This window comes from Podarcis filfolensis (genome assembly GCF_964270895.1).
Source record: "Podarcis filfolensis genome assembly, chromosome: 4".
Lineage (NCBI taxonomy): Eukaryota > Metazoa > Chordata > Lepidosauria > Squamata > Lacertidae > Podarcis > Podarcis filfolensis.
In genome coordinates this window covers 87549054-87568353 of record NC_139607.1, presented here as the reverse complement: position 1 = coordinate 87568353, position 19300 = coordinate 87549054, and the positions used below count along the sequence as shown (strand labels likewise).

At 46.4% G+C, this 19300-nt stretch overlaps 1 protein-coding gene across 7 annotated transcripts in view; it reads left to right on the top strand.

Annotated features, from left to right (window-relative positions):
- The window catches only part of AMOTL1 (angiomotin like 1), a 78453-nt gene that overhangs the window by 15614 nt on the left and 43539 nt on the right, over positions 1-19300 (top strand). The window contains exon 1 of one of the 7 annotated variants that reach the window (XM_083609650.1): positions 9747-9937. The exons of 4 other annotated variants lie outside the window; for them this stretch is intronic. Coding sequence is in view for 1 of the 3 variants with exons in the window: in XM_083609647.1 (XP_083465773.1) it covers positions 9926-9941 (16 nt within the window). In the remaining 2 variants the exon portion in view is untranslated. Of the gene's footprint in view, positions 1-9746; positions 9942-10018; positions 10242-19300 lie in introns of those variants that run through there. 2 more of the 7 variants (XM_083609647.1, XM_083609651.1) reach the window with 2 other exon arrangements.

Genomic DNA, 19300 nt, shown 5'->3' with positions numbered 1-19300 from the left:
CCTAGGTGCTGAGGTTTTACCCACAGTGCCACCTGCGTCCCTACCACGCCAAAGGATAAATGGACATAAATCTGACATCTGGAATCACAAGACAGAGAAGCCAGTAGGAGAACACTTCAATCTCCCAGGATATTCAATACAGGATCTCAAAGCAGCTCTCCTATTACAAAAGAAATAGACTTGAAAGAGAAGTTGCTGAATTACAACTTAGCGCTAAACTGAAAACTATGGAGAGACCTGGTCTGAATAGAGATATTGGATTCCTGTCTCATTACATATGCTAATCATCTGCATACTATCCCTGACTTTTTCCTGTAGGACTAATTGCAGTCGTTAACGGGTTTACCATACCCATTGAGTCAATCATCCATCTCCTACTACCCTCCTGAGAAAAACCCTCTCACTATATATAAGGGTCTGGTGACTTCTGTTTCAGTGTATCTGAAGAAGTGTGCATGCACACGAAAGCTTATACCAAGAACAAACTTAATTGGTCTCTAAGGTGACTTGGGACGCGGGTGGCGCTGTGGGTAAAACCTCAGTGCCTAGGACTTGCCGATTGTATGGTCGGCGGTTCGAATCCCCGCGGCGGGGTGAGCTCCCGTCTTTCGATCCCAGCTCCTGCCCACCTAGCAGTTCGAAAGCACCCTTAAGTGCAAGTAGATAAATAGGTACCGCTTTATAGCGGGAAGGTAAACGGCGTTTCCGTGTGCTGCGCTGGTGCTGGCTCGCCAGAGCAGCTTCGTCACGCTGGCCACGTGACCCGGAAGTGTCTTCGGACAGCGCCGGCTCCCGGCCTCTTAAGTGACCTGAGCGCACAACCCTAGAGTCGGACACGACTGGCCCGTATGGGCAGGGGTACCTTTACCTTTACCTTTAAGGTGCTACTGGACAATTTTTAATTTTTTTTATATATTTTGATTGCTACAAGTGTTCCTGATAGGTTGGATTGTTATCTGCCAGGGGTCCTATACCATCAGATTTCCTGCATTAGCAGGGGGGTGGTCAAGGGAATGGCTGGATCTCCTCAGCTACACCCAGCTCTGGGTGCAAGGGTGCTTGCAATCACTGGAGATAAGGCTAGGAGTTATTCTTCTTTGGATCAAAGATTAGGCACCTTGCTGGAGGAAAATTAGAGCTGATTATCTACAACTGAGGTATTGTCTAGCACAGGGATGGGGCATCTGTGGGCCCCAGATGTTGTTGGACTACAGTTCCCATCATCCCTGACCATTGGCCATGACGTTATCTGACCAGTTAATTTTAGAGCTGCACAAAGTGTCTATGGGGATGACAAACTTGTGATTGTTATGGCCGGCCCCAAGAAACTGATGAATCCAGATGGATTTCTGAATTCCCTGCTATGGGTTGGTGGTGGTGGGGAGTTTCCTGCATATTCAGCCAGAACTCCTGGTCTCCATTTGGAATGAGGGAATGTCTTGGGTCATATACACAATTGCTCCCAAATGGCCCTGAACTAATTTTAAAGCCAGTTTGGAACCGTGATTATACAGTGGTACCTCTCAAGACAAATGCCTCGTAAGACGAAAAACTCGCAAGACGAAAGAGTTTTTCGTTTTTTGAGCTGCTTCGCAAGACGAATTTCCCTATGGGCTTGCTTCGCAAGACGAAAACGTCTTGCAAGTTTGTTTCCTTTTTCTTAAAACCGTTAATACCCAGGGTGCATTGCTTGAAGAGGTGCAGTCGCGACTTGACTTCGAGGAGCAACTCATAGCACGCGGTGTGGTAGCCTTTTTTGAGGTTTTTGAAGACTTTGGTGATTTTTGAAGCTTTTCCAAAACTTCTTTTGCAGCCATTTGGTAAGTTAAACTTTAAAAACTTTTTTGGGGGTTTTTGGATTTTGGGTTGGGGTGTTTTCTAGGAGGTTTGGTGCTTTTGAATTTTTTGGATGTGAAGCACTGGTTTTTTTGGGGGGGGTTGCGAAGGTAGGAGCTGTGCTGCCATGGGGCCCAAGAAGACTGCTGCTGCAAAGGCCGGCGAGAGGAAGAAGGAGAAGGTGACACTGGAAATGAAGAAGGAGATCATCCGGAAGCACGACGGTGGAGTGCGTGTGACAGACCTCGCCAGGGAGTACAGGAGGAATCCATCGACCATCAGGACCATCCTGAAGATGAGGGAGAAGATCCTTGTGACTGATGTAGCCAAAGGAGTCACCAGGATCGTGAAGAACCGCCCAGCTGTTCTGGAGGAGGTGGAGAAGATGCTGCTCATCTGGTTAGAAGAGAAGCAGCGTGCAGGGGACACAGTGACTGAGGCCGTCATTTGTGAGAAGGCCAAGGCCTTGCACGCAGACCTCGTCCAGCAACAGCCAGGAACCTCAGGCGAGCCAGAAGTCTTCAAGGCAAGCAGAGGCTGGTTTGACCGGTTCAAGACGAGATCTGGAATCCACAGCATGGTCAGGCATGGAGAGGCTGCCAGTTCTGATGTTCCTGCGGCTGAAGACTTTGCAGCGGAGTTCCTGAAGGTTGTGACGACGGAGGTCCACAGCGGCTGTCCTCCAAAGAACTGAGGGACATATGCCAGAAGTGGAAAGATGTGCAGGCTTTTGCACAGTGGCACCACCCTGACAAGGACCTGACACGTGACCTTGCGAACACTTTTGATACAAGGGTCATGTCGTCTTTCAGGGAGGTGCTGAAAAGGCGGATGAAGCAGCAGACCATGGACAGGTTCTTCAGCAAGAAGCAAAGAGTGGAAGAGGAACCTTCTTCGAGTTGTCCCCCAGAGTCTTAGAAAATGTATGTACAGTACTGTACACTTTGGTGATTTTTAAACTTTTTTTGACCATAGGAACGCATTAATTGATTTTCAATGCATGGGAATCCGTGCTTCGCAAGACGAAAAATTCGCAAGACGAAAAAACTCGCAGAACGAATTAATTTCGTCTTGCGAGGTACCACTGTACAGGTATATTATTCTTGGTATTAGTAATATTGGGCTTCTTTTATGCTTGTAGTTTTTTATTGCTGCAAGTTGCTTTGAATGGACTTTGCTTGGAAATGCAGCATATATTGTATGTAAATATGTGGTGGGCCAGAAGCTCCCACTTTCTAGGTTTAGCACCGTATTCAAGTTCACATGCTTGCCAGTCCCATTCAAATCCTTGCATGGGTGTACAGATGGGTTTGCAATCTAGCCAGGTCCTGTGGCAGCACCAGTTGTATGAACTAGCCCATCTACACACATGGTTCCTCACATCTTATGGAATCCTAGTGCCCCCCCCTTTTGAGCACAGAGGCTGCCAAGTACATATGGAGGAATCTGTCAATTTTGCATTCTTGCTTTTCATGTATTAAGTTCATATCTCCACATTTCAGCGGTCTGTGATTTCTTTTTAAGGATTCATGAACATTCTTCAGCTTTTCAGTTCAAATTTCGCTGAATATACACATTTTTTAATGTAGTGCCCATTTCCAAAAGCAAAAACACATTTTTGTATGCCATTTTTCACTAATATGTGCATTTTGGGGCACACTTTCCCCAAATATACACATTTCTGTGCATATTATTTGGAGAACTGCATAGCAGAATTCTGAGAAGTCTGAATTTCAAAGAATAACTGTGTTTCGGTTTGCCTAAAGGTAAAGGGACCCCTGACCGTTAGGTCCAGTTGCGGACGACTCTGGGGTTGCTGTGCTCATCTCGCTTTATTGGCCAAGGGAGCTGGTGTTTGTCCGCAGACAGCTTCCAGGTCATGTGGCCAGCATGACTAAGCCACTTCTGGCAAACCAGAGCAGCGCACAGAAACGCCGTTTACCTTCACGCCAGAGCGGTACCTATTTATCTACTTGCACTTTGACATGCTTTCGAACTTCTAGGTTGGCAGGAGCAGGGACCGAGCAACGGGAGCTCACCCCATTTCGGGGATTCAAACCGCCGACATTCTGATTGGCAAGCCCTAGGCTCTTTGGTTTAGACCACAGCGCCACCTGGTTTGCCTATTGGTCCATAAAGTACAAAATAGGTAGGTTTGCATTGAAATGCAAACTGAGCCATTCTTACTGGCGAGAGTCTGAATTCTCAGCTTCTCTCCTAACCCAACAGAGGCAGAGCAGTTGCAGTAATGATCCCTCCAGTCAGTATCCTGTAGAGGTCCTCTGCAGCTGATGCAGAACAGAGCCAGATGCCAGTGTGGACGTGCACAAAAAAGAGTCGGAAGCTAAAGCCTTTGTGATTTTCATTGCAGCACAACTAGAAATCCAATTCCATTTGATGTTCTTTTAAAAAAAAATCCCCCAAGCTGTTTGCTCAGATTATTTAGTGGCCACCCAGCTGAGAGAATTGCCCCCCCCTTCCCCCTTTCACATTCTGACCTCATCTGAGCTTGGAATGAATCCAAGGAGCCAGTGCTGTGTCTGACAGCATCCTCTGTCAGAAACAAAAGAGGTCAAATTATTAAAATAAAGTAAGAAAGGGGCGCTCTTCACATCCAAATAGAGAAAACAGATGTGCGGTGACTTTTTTCGGTGCTCTTTCCAGCAGCAGCCCTGTACGTTAGGAGAAGGTGCATTAGGCGGATATGTTATAAATATGTACATTCATCACCATGGCAAAAGATCTCGTGGCGGCTATTAATTTTAGGGGTGGAATACAAGGTCTCTTTCAGTGCCTACCGGATTCGGGTGCCAATGGGCCATGTGGTAGCAAGGCTCGCTTTAAACACTTCTTGCAGGCGGAACTTGGAGCTACTGTGGGACAAGGCATGCAGTGAGGAGCTCCTTTGACTCTTCAACATGACGCAATTTCAGCCGGCAGATTGCTTTTGCCGCGAGATGTGCTGCGGCGAGCTGTGTTTCTCGGGGACAGGGAAATGAGGTTTGTGATGAGTTGAGAATAAGCAGCACTCTTTCGCTAGGTCCGTGATGGGGTGAAAAGGATGGTAAGTGACTCTTTTGATGCCACCCTCTAACTATAAATGTAGCTAGCAAAATGTTCATCATTAATTAGGGTAGGGAGGGTATGTACTGACGGAGAGATTTTATATTGCAAGGGCCCCTCTGAGGATGCAATGTGCAAAGCCAGTCCTATCATTAGAAGGGCAGAAGATGACGTTTCAAACTGTTTTTGGAACAGCAGTGCTGTTTCCATTCATTTGAATGAATGAATGAATGAATGAAAAGAAATCCTGTAACAAATAAAGTTACAAAACACCACTCTTTTTCAAATATATTCTTGAAAGTATTGTCATGCATGGGGGGAGGTTAGTCTGAATGCTTGGGCCCTCTTCTAATTCTTGGAATAGCCAGGCTAGCTTCTTCGTGAGGTAATAGCCTGGGTGATGGGCCATTAAGGGAATGAAGGAAAGGGCTCTGTGCAAGATCATCTCCTGGCAAATAGAAGGGGAAGAAATGGAGGCAGTGAGAGATTTTACTTTCTTGGGCTCCATGATCACTGCAGATGGTGACAGCAGTCACGAAATTAAAAGATGCCTGCTTCTTGGGAGAAAAGCAATGACAAACCTAGACAGCATCTTAAAAAGCAGAGACATCACCTTGCTAACAAAGGTCCGTATAGTTAAAGCTATGGTTTTCCCAGTAGTGATGTATGGAAGTGAGAGCTGGACCATAGAGAAGGCTGATCGCCGAAAAATTGATGCTTTTGAATTATGGTGCTGGAGGAGAATCTTGAGAGTCCCATGGACTGCAAGAAGATCAAACCTATCCATTCTGAAGGAAATCAGCCCTGAGTGCTCACTGGAAGGACAGATCCTGAAGCTGAGGCTCCAATACTTTGGCCACCTCATGAGAAGAGAAGACTCCCTGGAAAAGACCCTGATGTTGGGAAATATGGAGGGCAGAAGGAGAAGGGGATGACAGAGGACGAGATGGTTGGACAGTGTTCTCGAAGCTACGAACATGAGTTTGACCAATCTGGGGGAGGCAGTGGAAGACAGGGGTGCCTGGTGTGCTCTGGTCCATGGGGTCACAAAGAGTCGGACACGACTAAACAACTAAACAACAGAGGCCCCTGCCTCAACTTGCAGGTAGTTAGAAGGACAAACGCAGAGTTGAGAGCTGAGAGTGAAGGGATGTGAGCTAGAAACTGGAAGAAAAGCTGCAGACTGGGAAGCTGAAGAGAGTCAGAGAGATGCTTGATTTCTGTTTGAATCCAAGGCTGCAGCTATGGAGTATTGAAGTATTAATACTGTGAACCGATCCATCATAGATTCAGGTAGTATATATGTGTAGAATCATAGAATTGTGGAGATCGAAGCAACTCGAAGGGTGATCTAATCCAACTCCCTGCATTGCAACCTCTGCTTGAAAACCTCCAATGACCAAACCTAAAACAGCCTAATGAGGACTAAGCCTGAGCATATTGCTGGGTTTAAAGCACACCCCCCCAAGAAAAAATAATATTGGGAACTGTAGTCTGTTAAGGGTGCTAGGAATTGTAGTACTGTGAGGGGTAACCTTACATCCACATCACACGTTTAAAGCAAATTTAAAACATTTGGTTTCCCTCCGCCCACCAAGAATTCTGGGAACTGGAGTTGGTTAACGGTGCTGGGAATTGTAGTTCTGCAAGGGGTCAACTACAGCTCCTAAGATTCTTTTTTGGGAGAAAATGTAATTAAATACCATATTTTTTGCTCTATAAGACGCACTTTTTCCCTCCTAAAAAGTAAGGGGAAATGTGTGTGCGTCTTACGGAGCGAATGCAGGCTGCACAGCTATTCCAGAAGCCAGAACAGCAAGAGGGATTGCTGCTTTCACTGCGTAGCGATACCTCTTGCTGTTCTGGCTTCTGAGATTCAGAATATTTTTTTTCTTGTTTTCCTCCTCCAAAAACTAGGTGCATCTTGTGGTCTGGTGCGTCCTATAGAGCGAAAAATACGGTATATGGCTGTGGTAGAGTTGGTTGGGACATCTGTCTGTCTCTGGAGACACTGGAAAAGTGCACCTTTGTGGCCAAAGTCAAACTGTTGGAAGGTTTCAGCGCCTGCTGTGGCTGCAGAGACTCATATAGGAGAGACGTGTTTTGTTGCAGCTGACGCAGATGAAGGCGTCCTGTTATGCTGCCGGGGGTGCACAATGGGATTTCCTCTTTCTGCTGTCCTCCCAGCAGTCATTTTTCCTCTGCTCATTGCTGGAATAGAGCATGAGACCCTGAATCTCAGGCTTGTGGATTCAAGCCCTGTGTTGGGGCAAAAGATTACTGCCTTGCAGCGGGTTGGACTAGATGACCCTGGTCATGGGTGTAGGCAGGGTTTTTTGGGGGGTGGGGAGGGCAGGACAGGACACCCACCTGTCATCATCCTCTGTCTGGCTCTGTCTAGCAGATTTGGAATGAAATGTCTCAACAGTTGTTTTAAGTTATTGCTACATTTTGACTCCAAGTGCTCAGAAAAAAACTGTCAACATCTTTCTACTATTTATTTATTTGATTGATTGATTGATTGATTGATTAGCGGGGGCAATTGCCCCCCCTGCCCCCTAGCTACACCCATGTCCCTACATGCAGGTATACCAACTTGAATAAAATATTGCGGGGAGGGGAAGTAAGCCCATACCTGCATAATCAATCACATAATATGGTGCACGGTCACCATTTGAATGGCAATGCCCATCAACTTTTTTGGGGTGGCTCCCTCAATTATTTTATGGGGGGGCGCTAAAGGGACCCTGGGCTCCTATGCCTGGTGGTCCCTTCCAGCTCTACAATAAGAGTCCACCACCAGGACTCTCTCTCCTCCTGCAGCCTGCACAAAACCCCAGAAGAGATGCTGCTTCCAGCCCCTCCAAGTGTTCCTATTTTCCAGAGTTATGGAAAAATCTAGATGCAAGGCTGCTCAGTCACCCTGCTCGTCGGGCAGAGCCCGTGGGTCCCTGTGGAACAAAGAAGGAGTCCAGCCACCAACCGGAGCAAATAGCTGAAGATCAAAGTTTATTGCGCAACAGGTTCAAAAAGGAATTGAACCCTGAGGATGGGGTGACAAGGACTTTTAAAACTTTCCCACCATATCCCAGAATACAGTTCGTACAGCATCATTGATACATCATTGCTACATCACTGACATGTCACCAAAGGGGAAGGGTAGACAGGGGTTACACTAGTTTAACCTTGGCAAACATCCAGACAAGTCCTTGGCACAAGATTAGCATAAGCAGACATGTCAGGGCAAGACCCAGGTATAAGATTAGCATAGGCAAACACCTCTGAAGTCCCACCAACCAAAGTACAATAGAACTTCCTTTGCACGTCTGAACCCCTTGGCAAGTCTGGTGATGGGATTAGGCTTTCCATGGCCAACAATCAGCTCAGCAATTGTCACCTCTGGGCACTTCCTGGGGTAGGAGGTGTGTATACATGTCCTCACTGGCTAGGGGAGGTGGCAGGGAAAAGAGTCGTTTTTCCAAGGGCAAAATAGTGTTGAAATGGAGGAAACTGGCTAAAGCTAGGTAACTTCCCTGAGCTGTCAAGTCGAAAGGATACATTTAAGCAAAATATTTGTAACATTTAACAACTTTAAAGATGTGCCCCCCCCCGGTAATTTGTGTAACACCAGGCACAGTCCCGAATTTACAGAAGCCGTCCCGGTTTCTGGTTTGGCCCTAGAATGTCCCTTGTTTCCTTAGGACGTCCCTATTTTCATCGGAGAAATGTTGGAGGGTATGGAGTTATTCCACCACGGAGCCATCTGAAGGCAGCCTTGTGTAGGGAAGTTTTAAAATGTTTTACTATGTTTTTTATAGATGTTGGAAGCTGCCCAGAGTGGCTGGGGCAACCCAGTAAGATGGGCGGGGTATAAAGGGTAAAATTATTATTTGCATTATTATTATTATTATTGAATAGGACACCCCTGTTTGCATCAGAGAATGACAAACCTAGACAGCATCTTAAAAAGCAGAGACATCACCTTATCAACAAAGCTCCATATAGTTAAAGCTATGGTTTTCCCAGTACGTAGTGATGTATGGAAGTGAGAGCTGGACCATAAAGAAGGCTGATCGCTGAAGAATTGATGCTTTTGAATTCTGGTGCTGGAGGAGACTCTTGAGAGTCCCATGGACTGCAAGAAGATCAAACCTATCCATTCTGAAGGAAATCAGCCCTGAGTGCTCACTGGAAGGACAGATCCTGAAGCTGAGGCTCCAATACTTTGGCCACCGCATGAGAAGAGAAGACTCCCTGGAAAAGACCCTGATGTTGGGAAAGATGGAGGGCACAAGGAGAAGGGGACGACAGAGGATGAGATGGCTGGACAGTGTTCTCGAAGCTACCAGCATGAGTTTGACCAAACTGTGGGAGGCAGTGGAAGACAGGAGTGCCTGGCATGCTCTGGTCCATGGGGTCACGAAGAGTCGGACACGACTAAACGACTAAACAACAACATGGAGTTATTCCACCACAGAGCCATCTGAAGGCAGCCCTGTGTAGGGAAGTTTTTAAATGTTTTATTATGTTTTTTATATATGTTGGAAGCTTCCCAGAGTGGCTGGGGGCAACCCAGTCAGATGGGCGGGGGTATAAAGAGTATAATAATAATAATAATAATAATAATAATAATAATAATTATTATTATTATTATTATTATTATTGATTGGACGCCCCTGTTTGCACCAGATAAATGCTGGAGGGTATGTCCTTCCCACCACCCGGCGAGAAAGGAACTTTCCCCGGGCGGAATGTGGAGTTTCCGTGCGCTAGGACCTGGCAAGCGCCGCGCGGCGGCGATGTGCGACTTCCCTGCTGGAGCGTGTGGGTTGGCGGCGGCGGAGCGGGTAGAATTACGCTGGCAATCCCAGCCCCTTGGCCGCCTTTCCAAGGGACCGCTCTTGCTTGGCGAAGGAAAAGAAGGAAGATCTGCCCAGAGAGAGACGGAGAAAGCAAGCGGCAGACAAGAGAGAGCGCTCGGCGGGGCGAATACATGGGCCAACATTAGGACCCAGAGAAGCCGGCGATGATTTGGGCAGTAGGTAAAAAAGCTCCGCTGACATTCCTGGCATTCCGGCGCGAGGAAATAGGGGCTGTTTGGAGTATTTCGTGCGTGTTTGTTTGCTGCTTTTTCGGAGCGCCTGCAAACGGCGCTTTGCAAGGACGCAGCCTGTCATTTGCGCGCTTGGGGAGGGGGGGAGAGACACCCCTCCTCTCCCCATTGCTTCTCTCCTCTCCTCCCCTTCCTTCTCTCTTCTTTTTCCTGGGCTGGGCTGGAAGTGGGAAGCTGAGCCGCGCTCGCTTCGCGGGGTCTCTTGCGGGGAAACTTCGGAGCCTAAGAGGTAACGACGGAACTGTGCGCGGTGCGGGAGAGAGAGAGAGAGAGAGAGAGAGAGAGAGAGAGAGAGGAAAAGCCCGGGGCAGCCAGCGCGTCATCCTCAGCAGAGATGATGGAGAGGGGAAAGTGCTGAGTTGCTTGCCAATTTTAGGACTCCCCCCCACCCTCCACTCCCTAGGCATGGATGTTCATAGCGATCTGGAAAGCCAGAGGGGCTAGTTGTACTCTGGGAAACTTTTTGGACATATGGTAGGAAAGCTTTTCGTTTAGAGGGCCGGGGGGAAAGTCCTGATTTCTGTAAAGTTGAATCCGGGCTGCTCCATAGTTCAGCTGACTGCATTGAAAAAAGTAGAGCACGGAGAGAGAGAGAGAAAGCACGAGAGAGCATGAGCAGAGCAGAGGAGCTGTCTCTAATTTAAAAGTACATAGTAATTATTTGTATCCTGCTTGGGGAGCTTTTCTATCAAGTGCCTTGTAAATATCCTGCATAAAATAAAGAGCTGATTTCGATAAGTGTGATATTTTTCTGCAGCAGAGCAATGCTGCGGGTAGATGCCAGGAGGAAAATAGCAAGGAGGAAGGACATATAGCGCATTGAGAGTCTTCTTGAAAAAGCAGGGCACAGCGTGCCAGGCTGTTTTTCATTGCTTGACAGGAGGTTGCTGTAGCATTGGGATTGCTTTAGCTTTCCCCCTCGGTTACAGCAGGTATCAATGTGTGGTTTCCAAAATAGGTCTGTCATATGGTGGGGTTTTGCTCTGCCCTTAGGGAGATGATCCATGATTGCCAGGTTTAGCGCTCTTTTGAGGCTCAAGAAAAGCTGGTGGCTTGTCAGATTGGAGGGTTGGGGGAATCCAAGGTCAGGTGGTTGCCACCTTTTGTTTCTCTGGAGAGGCTCTTGGCCCCCAAAGAGGTTTCCAACAAGCAGGCATCCGTCCACACTGCAGAAGCATTTTCCATGTTGGGATTTGCTTGGGCACCCTATCATGTTGTCTGTCTGTTAAAAAAAGTTGGCAACCCTTTCCAAGGGCCGCAGTTATAAATGTATGACTGTGTGGTGTGCCTGGTTTCTGAAACGAACCAGGCCAGGGACCCACAAGCCTGAAAAGAACTTGTGAAGAACATGGCTTCTGAATGAAGCCAAGGCCCATCTAGTCCACTTCCTATCTTCGCAGTGTCCAACTAGATGTCTGTGGGAAGCCTGCAAAGGAGGACCTGAGTCTTGCACCATCTTTTCTAGAAGCTCTTCTTTGCGATTGTGGATGGGATGGAGGCTGGGTGTGCTTGCTCAGTTATGAGAAAAATCTAGAGGCGCCTTTGATTCAGTGCGAAAGATCTATCCCTCGTATGCAGACCTTCCTAGACTTGCCGATCAGAAGGTCAGTGGTTCGAATCCCCACAATGGGGTGAGCTCCCGTTGCTCGGTCCCAGCTCCTGCCAACCTAGCACTTCGAAAGCACGTCAAAGTGCAAGTAGATAAATAGGTACCACTCCGGCGGGAAGATAAACGGTGTTTCCATGCGCTGCTCTGGTTCACCAGAAGAGGCTTAGTCATGCTGGCCACATGACCCGGAAGCTGTACGCTTGGCTCCCTTGGCCAATAAAGCGAGATGAGCGCCGCAACCCCAGAGTCGGCCACGACTGGACCTAATGGTCAGGGGTCCCTTTACCTTTAGTTTAAAAAGGAGCTCAGTTGGCAGACCTGGGAAATACCTGGGGATGGGAGGGGGAGTATTGCAAGATCCATAGCTCTGTGGCAGAGCACTTGCTTGGCTTGCAGAAGATCTCAGGTCTGATCCTGCGCATCTCAACTTATAAAACAATCACATACAAGTCGGTGGTGGGAAAGACCCTCTACCTGAAACCATACAGAGGTCCTGCTGGGCAGAGTAGAAAAAAATTACTAGCCTAGATGGATCAATAGTCTGATCTAACACTAAGCCTCCTCATAGGTCTGAGACACATGAATTCACATCGCACTGCAAATGCTGCTGTGTGTTCAACAGCTAAGGAGTCTCGACTACAAAATTGGTTTCGGTGGCACCTAAAATCCTAAAACACCTGTGACCCAAATTCTCTGCAAGCATGCCACCTTCCTTGCTGGCCTACTCCTGGCCTTAAGATGAATAGATGATGCCCTCTTGGTAATTCCTGTGCGGGATGAAGTGTGTGGTGTTGAGGGTTCAGGAGAAAGCCTTTTGTATCAAGGTGCACCTGGCCTCAACCCTAATATAACTTTAGGCGATTGGTTAAGGTGCACTTTTTTGGGTGGCCGGGTGGAGGAGGAGAGTCCTAACTGGATAAATTACTTGATTTGTTGCTGCTCCTATTAGCAAATGGTTGTTGATTTGTTATGTATTTGAGGGTTGTGTTATTTTCTGGATGTTACGCTTAGTTTTTATCTTGTCTAGTTTTGTTGTAAACTGCCCTATGGCTCATAACAAGGGTAGTATATAAACACTCCAAATAAATATTCTGATACCCCAATACTGGCAAGAAGTTTAAAAAGATAAACTTCTTTCTGAGCCTGTACAATTCCGGCAAGGAAGCAACTCTGCCTGTAGGGTGGTATGTGATTCTACCAGTTCCGTTGACTTGTTTGTTTTTAGTGTATGAAGAGAGCAGGAAATATTTCCAATACCGCATAGTTTTCAGTCAACAAACATTGCTACAAAAACGAAACATGTCTTTTGTGTGGACCCTGGACTGGTCCCAAAATGGTATCATAATCTTCTCCATATTGCAGTAATGCAAGTGTGTGTGTGTCATTTGGTTAATTTCCAAAACATATTGACAGTTGAGATAAAATAAAAAAACAGTTCTTGGACAAGGTTTGTACATTGTACCATCCATGACACTGTGCTCCTCAAACCACTGATTCTGTAGAAGAGCCCGTTGGTAGACCAAGTTGGTATAAAGGGTAGATCAGTCTCCTTCAACCTCATGCCCTGCAGATTAAGTCAGTCTCCTGCTCCTATCAGCCCCTGACATCATGGCTCATGGTGAGGAATGCTGGGAGTTATGGTCCAACAACATCTGAAAGGCACCAGGTTGTGGGGGTGGGATTGGGTTAGAGCATGGGACTTTGGCCTGGGTCCAAATCTCTAGTTAGCAGCAAAGATTACTGGGTGGCCTTCCTTGGCCAGTCACTATCACTCAACTTAATCTACATCACAGGGTTGCTGTAAGGAAGAGGACCTGTGTTCCCTGGATGAAGTGGAGACTATAATCCAGCCTTTTATTTAACATCTTGCCTGATATACAATGGCTGTGACCAGGCTGGGATAGCAAAGATAATAATAGTAATAATAATATTTATACCCGGGTGGCGCTGTGGGTTAAATCACAGAGCCTAGGACTTGCCGATCAGAAGGTTGGCGGTTCGAACCCCCACGACGGGGTGAGCTCCCGTTGCTCGGTCCCTGCTCCTGCCAACCTAGCAGTTCGAAAGCACGTCAAAGTGCAAGTAGATAAATAGGTACCACTCCGGCGGGAAGGTAAATGGCATTTCCGTGCGTTGCTCTGGTTCGCCAGAAGCGTCTTAGTCATACTGGCCACATGACCCGGAAGCTGTACGCCGGCTCCCTCGGCCAATAAAGCGAGATGAGCACCACAACCCCAGAGTCGGCCACGACTGGACCTAATGGTCAGGGGTCCCTTTACCTTACTCTTAATCTCAGGGTTATGGGTTCAAGCCCCATGTTGGGCAGAAGACTCTGCCTCATTCATCTGCACCAATCCTGGACAATTCTATGACTCCAGGATTGGTTAGGTATGTGCGCTCATGAGAGAGAGGCTGGGGACAGGGATCTATCTTCTGAGCATACATCCTGGTGTGCTTGCACAAAACTTACACAGCGCCTAGTCTTTATTGAGTCCTTATTCTGATTTGTTTGTGGTGAGGTTACACAACAATGCTAGTTTATTCTGATTTCATCCTTTCTGTTAATCATTGATTCCACACTTTTCAGTCCATTTCACAATCGCCACCGAAAATAAATGAATATCGGGCCTTGTTGCACCAGAGCGATATAGCCCCTTAATTCGCTTCAGTTGTGTAAACTTAAATTTCTGGTGTGGAATTGAATCCCTCCCTCTCTGGAGTCAACTTGGGCGAGAGAGAAACTGAGACACAATAGCGGCAAAGAGCAGGGTCTTTATATCAGTAGCTCCAAGGCTGTGGGACAAACTTCCCTCTGTAGGTTATAGCTCTCCCTCTCTATTGACTTCCCAGCAAGGGTGCAAAATAAAGGTCATTTGGCCTTCAGTACAGCTAGCTAGCTAGCTAGCTAGCTTGGTTGGTGCTGTTTCTGTTGTTCCCTGTCTACAGGTTTTGTTTCTTTTGTTTTTAGGCGTGGGGAGTAATTAGGATGTTTTTGTACACTGAGTTTGTGTGAAGGTGGCTGACAGGTTATTCTGAATAAATAATAATACAATCAGATAGTAATGTTTGTCCTAACAACAGGGCATCTGGCTCTATGTGGTTTCTGTGGATTCAGTTATTTACTTAGGCAGTTTTGTTATTTCCAAATAAATAAAATTAAGAGGGGCAGGGGAGTGTATATCCCAAACCAGGTCATTAATTAAAAACATATAGCACAGTGCTCAGTTTAAAAATGAAGTTTATAGTATGTGCTGGCCATCTGTCATGAGATTCCTGCATCGCTGGGGTTGGTCTAGATGACCCTCCAGTAACTTTTCAGCTCTATGCTTCTACCATACTGGCATTTCTGCTTTTACACCGTTATTATCCCTACAACTCAGACTGCTGTATGTACCCTAAATCTCTCCTGCATCTAGCCAACCCACCTCCAAATTCTGCAAAATTTTGTTATTCAGCAAGCAGAACCATGTAAAAAAGGAAATATTTGTTCTATACCTTTCTCCCATCGCTGATCTTGATATTCTTAGAGCAGAGTTTTAACCACTCTCCCAGCTCAAGATAATAATAAGAAATAACAACGATACGTACAGTAATTACCATTCTGTGTATAACACACTACAGTTTAAGTTGCTTTGTAATAGCGGGTACCAAATCCCTTTCAAAGAGTCAGATATGAATGGCTAGGATTGCTTTTTTGAAACAACCCTCCTGCAGCGGGAATGGTGTGGTTTGCATAAGAAAAACCACACACTGGTGTTAACAATGGGCTGGCTAATTGCAGGAACAGTTCTAAGTAAATGATCCTAAAAAGGTCTTTCCTTGGCAAACAGCCTGAAAAAAGAGAGAGAAAAGAGCAGGCAGACTCTGTGTTGACTGCTCTAAATGCCAAACATACAAGAGGGATTATCTTCCATTATTTACTTCCAGGGTTCTTTCTCGCTGGAAACTGCAACTGAGGTTAAAAGGATTCAGGCCGCAGCTCAGTACAGAGAAATCTAGTTTGGTGCAGATGAATGAGGCAGAGAGCATTTTAGCACACTTTGCACACTAAAGTGATATGGAAATGATTGGCAATGATGACTATAGTGATTATAGTATTCGTTCTTATTAATAAGCAGGGTGGGTTTATTTAAATGGGTGGGCTGGGTCCTGACTAACAGTGCAATCTAAGTTCCATTCAGTTCAGTGGGGGTTATTCCTAGGTAAATGGGGTATAGCATTTATTTACTTACTATATTTCTAGGCTGCCTTTCATCTGTCAGGATCATGCGGCAGTTAGCCATTGCCCTCATGTTATTCTAACATGAATACTTCAAATTTTTTTGCTGTATTTCCTCTGTTTTTGGTATACAGTGGTACCTCGGGTTAAGTACTTAATTCGTTCCGGAGGTCCGTTCTTAACCTGAAACTGCTCTTAACCTGAAGCACCACTTTAGCTAATGGCGCCTCCTGCTGCCGCTGCACCGCCCGAGCACAATTTCTGTTCTCATCCTGAAGCAAAGTTCTTAACCTGAAGCACTATTTCTGGGTTAGCGGAGTCTGTAACCTGAAGTGTATGTAACCTGAAGCGTATGTAACCCGAGGTACCACTGTATTCAGAGGCACGCCCTCCCTGATCCTAAAGATAGTATTAGCATTTCTATACCCCTTTTTATTTTTAAGGGGGGGGAATCTCAGTCATGCCCCAGAAGCATTTCCCTTCATTAATTTGTCTAATCCCCTTTCAAATCCATCTAAGCTGGTGGCCATTGGCCACTTCTGCTTTCTTCAAAAGATTAATTTGGTAGTTGTGATGTTGCACCAGACGATGCAGGGGTGCATGCTCAAAAAGCCCATCTGAGCCGATGTGTGGGTGGATGAAATGAAATACTACAAAAGACTGCTTTTATACTTGTTTCTTGGAACATGAGCCAGCTGTGTGTATGGTTTAAAAAGTGTAGATTCCGTGTTAGCGTTCTGTGTTTTATGCTACAATGGGTTTGTTTAAAAAGTAAAATTAGCTCCTGAAATGAACAAGGACACATTCAGAATAGTAATTTATAATCTTGTTTGTGTCATGCTACTCATAACTAGGTTATTCCTCTGTAATAAACAAAAACCAGCCCTTATTTTCTTATGGGGGACACAAGAGCCCTTATAGAGTCCTTTGTAGGTTCTCCACCGGTTGGAGAAAATAACAGAGGCCAACCAGAGAATATTGAGAAGCAAAGCAGCTAGTAAGCCTGATCTTTATTGATCTGTTGCAACAGGGTGCTCCCCTCACATGCAGGAAAGGAGGAGGACCCAGAACAAAGGTGTGCCTGCCCTTATATAGACATTTTAAATTCCCCACCCTGGAGTCCAATACCACCCCCCAGAAACATCATACCCACATCACAGAAAGGGGTGTAGCTCAAGACCACCCCCCAGATACATCATACCTACATCACAGCAAGGGCGGTCTACAACAGAAATCTGAGTGCGTTGCTTATCTCCTGTCTGGCAGGTTATCTGTTAATAGTCACTTGATTGGATTACCTGGGGAGCCTGGCCAGTCTTTTGTAATGATAAATACTTAGTTCCTGAGCCAGGTCACAGGCTCACCCTATTCAAACACAGACATACCCTTAAGACAGGATTTGTGAACAAAAAGACAATGGAAAGGCTTCTCCATTTTCCTTCGACCTTGCAGAGAAATATTTGAGGTCAATTTGGGAGGGACAAAATGGTTTCTGTGGGGTTCCAGACATGTGGCCTATATATGCAGTTATGAACATTATATATATATACACACACACACACACACACATATATATATATATATATATATATAACCTTAAAATTTTTATTTCACCACATAACTGTGTGGGTTTGACACAGAAAGGTGTAGAATGAGCCCAAAATTCAGAGTGGGTTGGTTGTAGCTGGCCTAGCTCTGTAGCCTTGGTCTAGCTCTGAGGCAAGCTTGGTTTAGGTGTGGACAAGGATTGGAAAGTCCAGGAGCATGGGTATGGGGAGGGACTTGGGAGTCAGGCACCGGATCAAGCAGTTATGGAGCAAAGGGTCACGGGGCAGGCGCAGAGAGCCATGCAGAAGGCTCTGGGGTAGCAGCAGAGGGTTGGAGAGGCCACTGTCAGGTCAAAGGCAAAGGGGACAGCCCAGGATCCACCATCTGAGGTAGCAGTCAGGAAGCAGGAGAAATAGGGGAGTGTCTTTGAAGTCAAGACAAGTTGCTCAAGTTCGGCTTGTTGTGTCTTGATGCCTTTTAATGTCACCTGACTCAGGCTTGAATTGCATCCTAGACAGCATCCATTTATCCCGGGCATCCCCAAGCTCGGCCCTCCAGATATTTTTGGGACTGCAATTCCCATCATCCCTGACTACTGGTCCTGTTAGCTAGGGATGATGGGAGTTGTAGTCCCAACACATCTGGAGGACCGAGGTTTATCCCAACCGTCTGCCCGACGTCTTGCAGGGTTTGTTGGAGTGTTGGGGAGTGCTGGGGATCCTTCTTCACAGCCCTTTTAACAGCTCCAATGTGGTGGATCTCTTGGCCATTCTTTGGCATGACAAAGAGCCAGGAGACAAGAAATCAGCTTTCAGACCTGCCTCAGTGGATGGCTGAAAATTTATAGCAGTCAGTATTTCACATGTAAATTGTTGACAGTGTAATTTTTGTGTGTGTGAATATTTGAAAGCGCAACATAAATGTTGACAGTTGCATAAATATTACCGTATTTTTCGCTCTTGGACGCAGTTTTTCCCCTCCAAAAATTGAGGGGAAATGTGTGTGCGTCCTATGGAGCGAATGCAGGCTTGTGCCATAGCCGCGTGCAACCCCTCCGGCAGGGAGAGGCTGCACGGGGCTATGGCTTCTTTAGCCCTGCGCAGCGTCTCCCGGGAGGGAGAGGCTGCACGGGGCTAAAGGGGAAGCCAAAACAGCGAGCGGGATGGATCCCGCTCGCTGCCTTGCCTTCTTCCATAGCTGCGCGCAACCCCTCTGGCAGGGAGAGGTTGTGTGCAGCCTGTACGTTGCTCTTTGGGGCTGGGGGGGGGAATGTTTTTTTTCTTGTTTCCCCCCTCCTAAAAACTGGGTGCGCCCTATGGTCCGGTGCGCCCTATGGTGCGAAAAATACGGTATATTCAGCATTCGCTTATGAATGTCCACAAAGCAAATCAGGATTGTCAGCATTCAGATACAGTCACCAAATTGCTTAATATGAATGATGAGTACCTTGCTTGTGTAAGATAATGTTTGCTGATATCTGTTGGGTGTATAAAATGTTGTATTATGTTGGTGAGATGTCCCTGAGCACTTGTTCCCTAGTGATATGTATGTGGATTCTAACATGCAGTTTCAAAGTCTTTCCCGAACCCTATTTTTTCCCCTTTTATTGGAAAACACAGTCACAAATACAGTGGTACCTCGGGTTAAGTACTTAATTCGTTCTGGAGGTCTGTTCTTAACCTGAAACTGTTCTTAGCCAGAAGCACCACTTTAGCTAATGGGGCCTCTCGCTGCTACCGCACCGCTGCTGCATGATTTCTGTTCTCATCCTGAAGCAAAGTTCTTAACCCGAGGTACTATTTCTGGGTTAGTGGAGTCTGTAACCTGAAGTGTATGTAACCTGAAGTGTATGTAACCCGAGGTACCACTGTGTATTGAATTCTGGTACTGCAAAGTCCAGGAACGTTTCAGC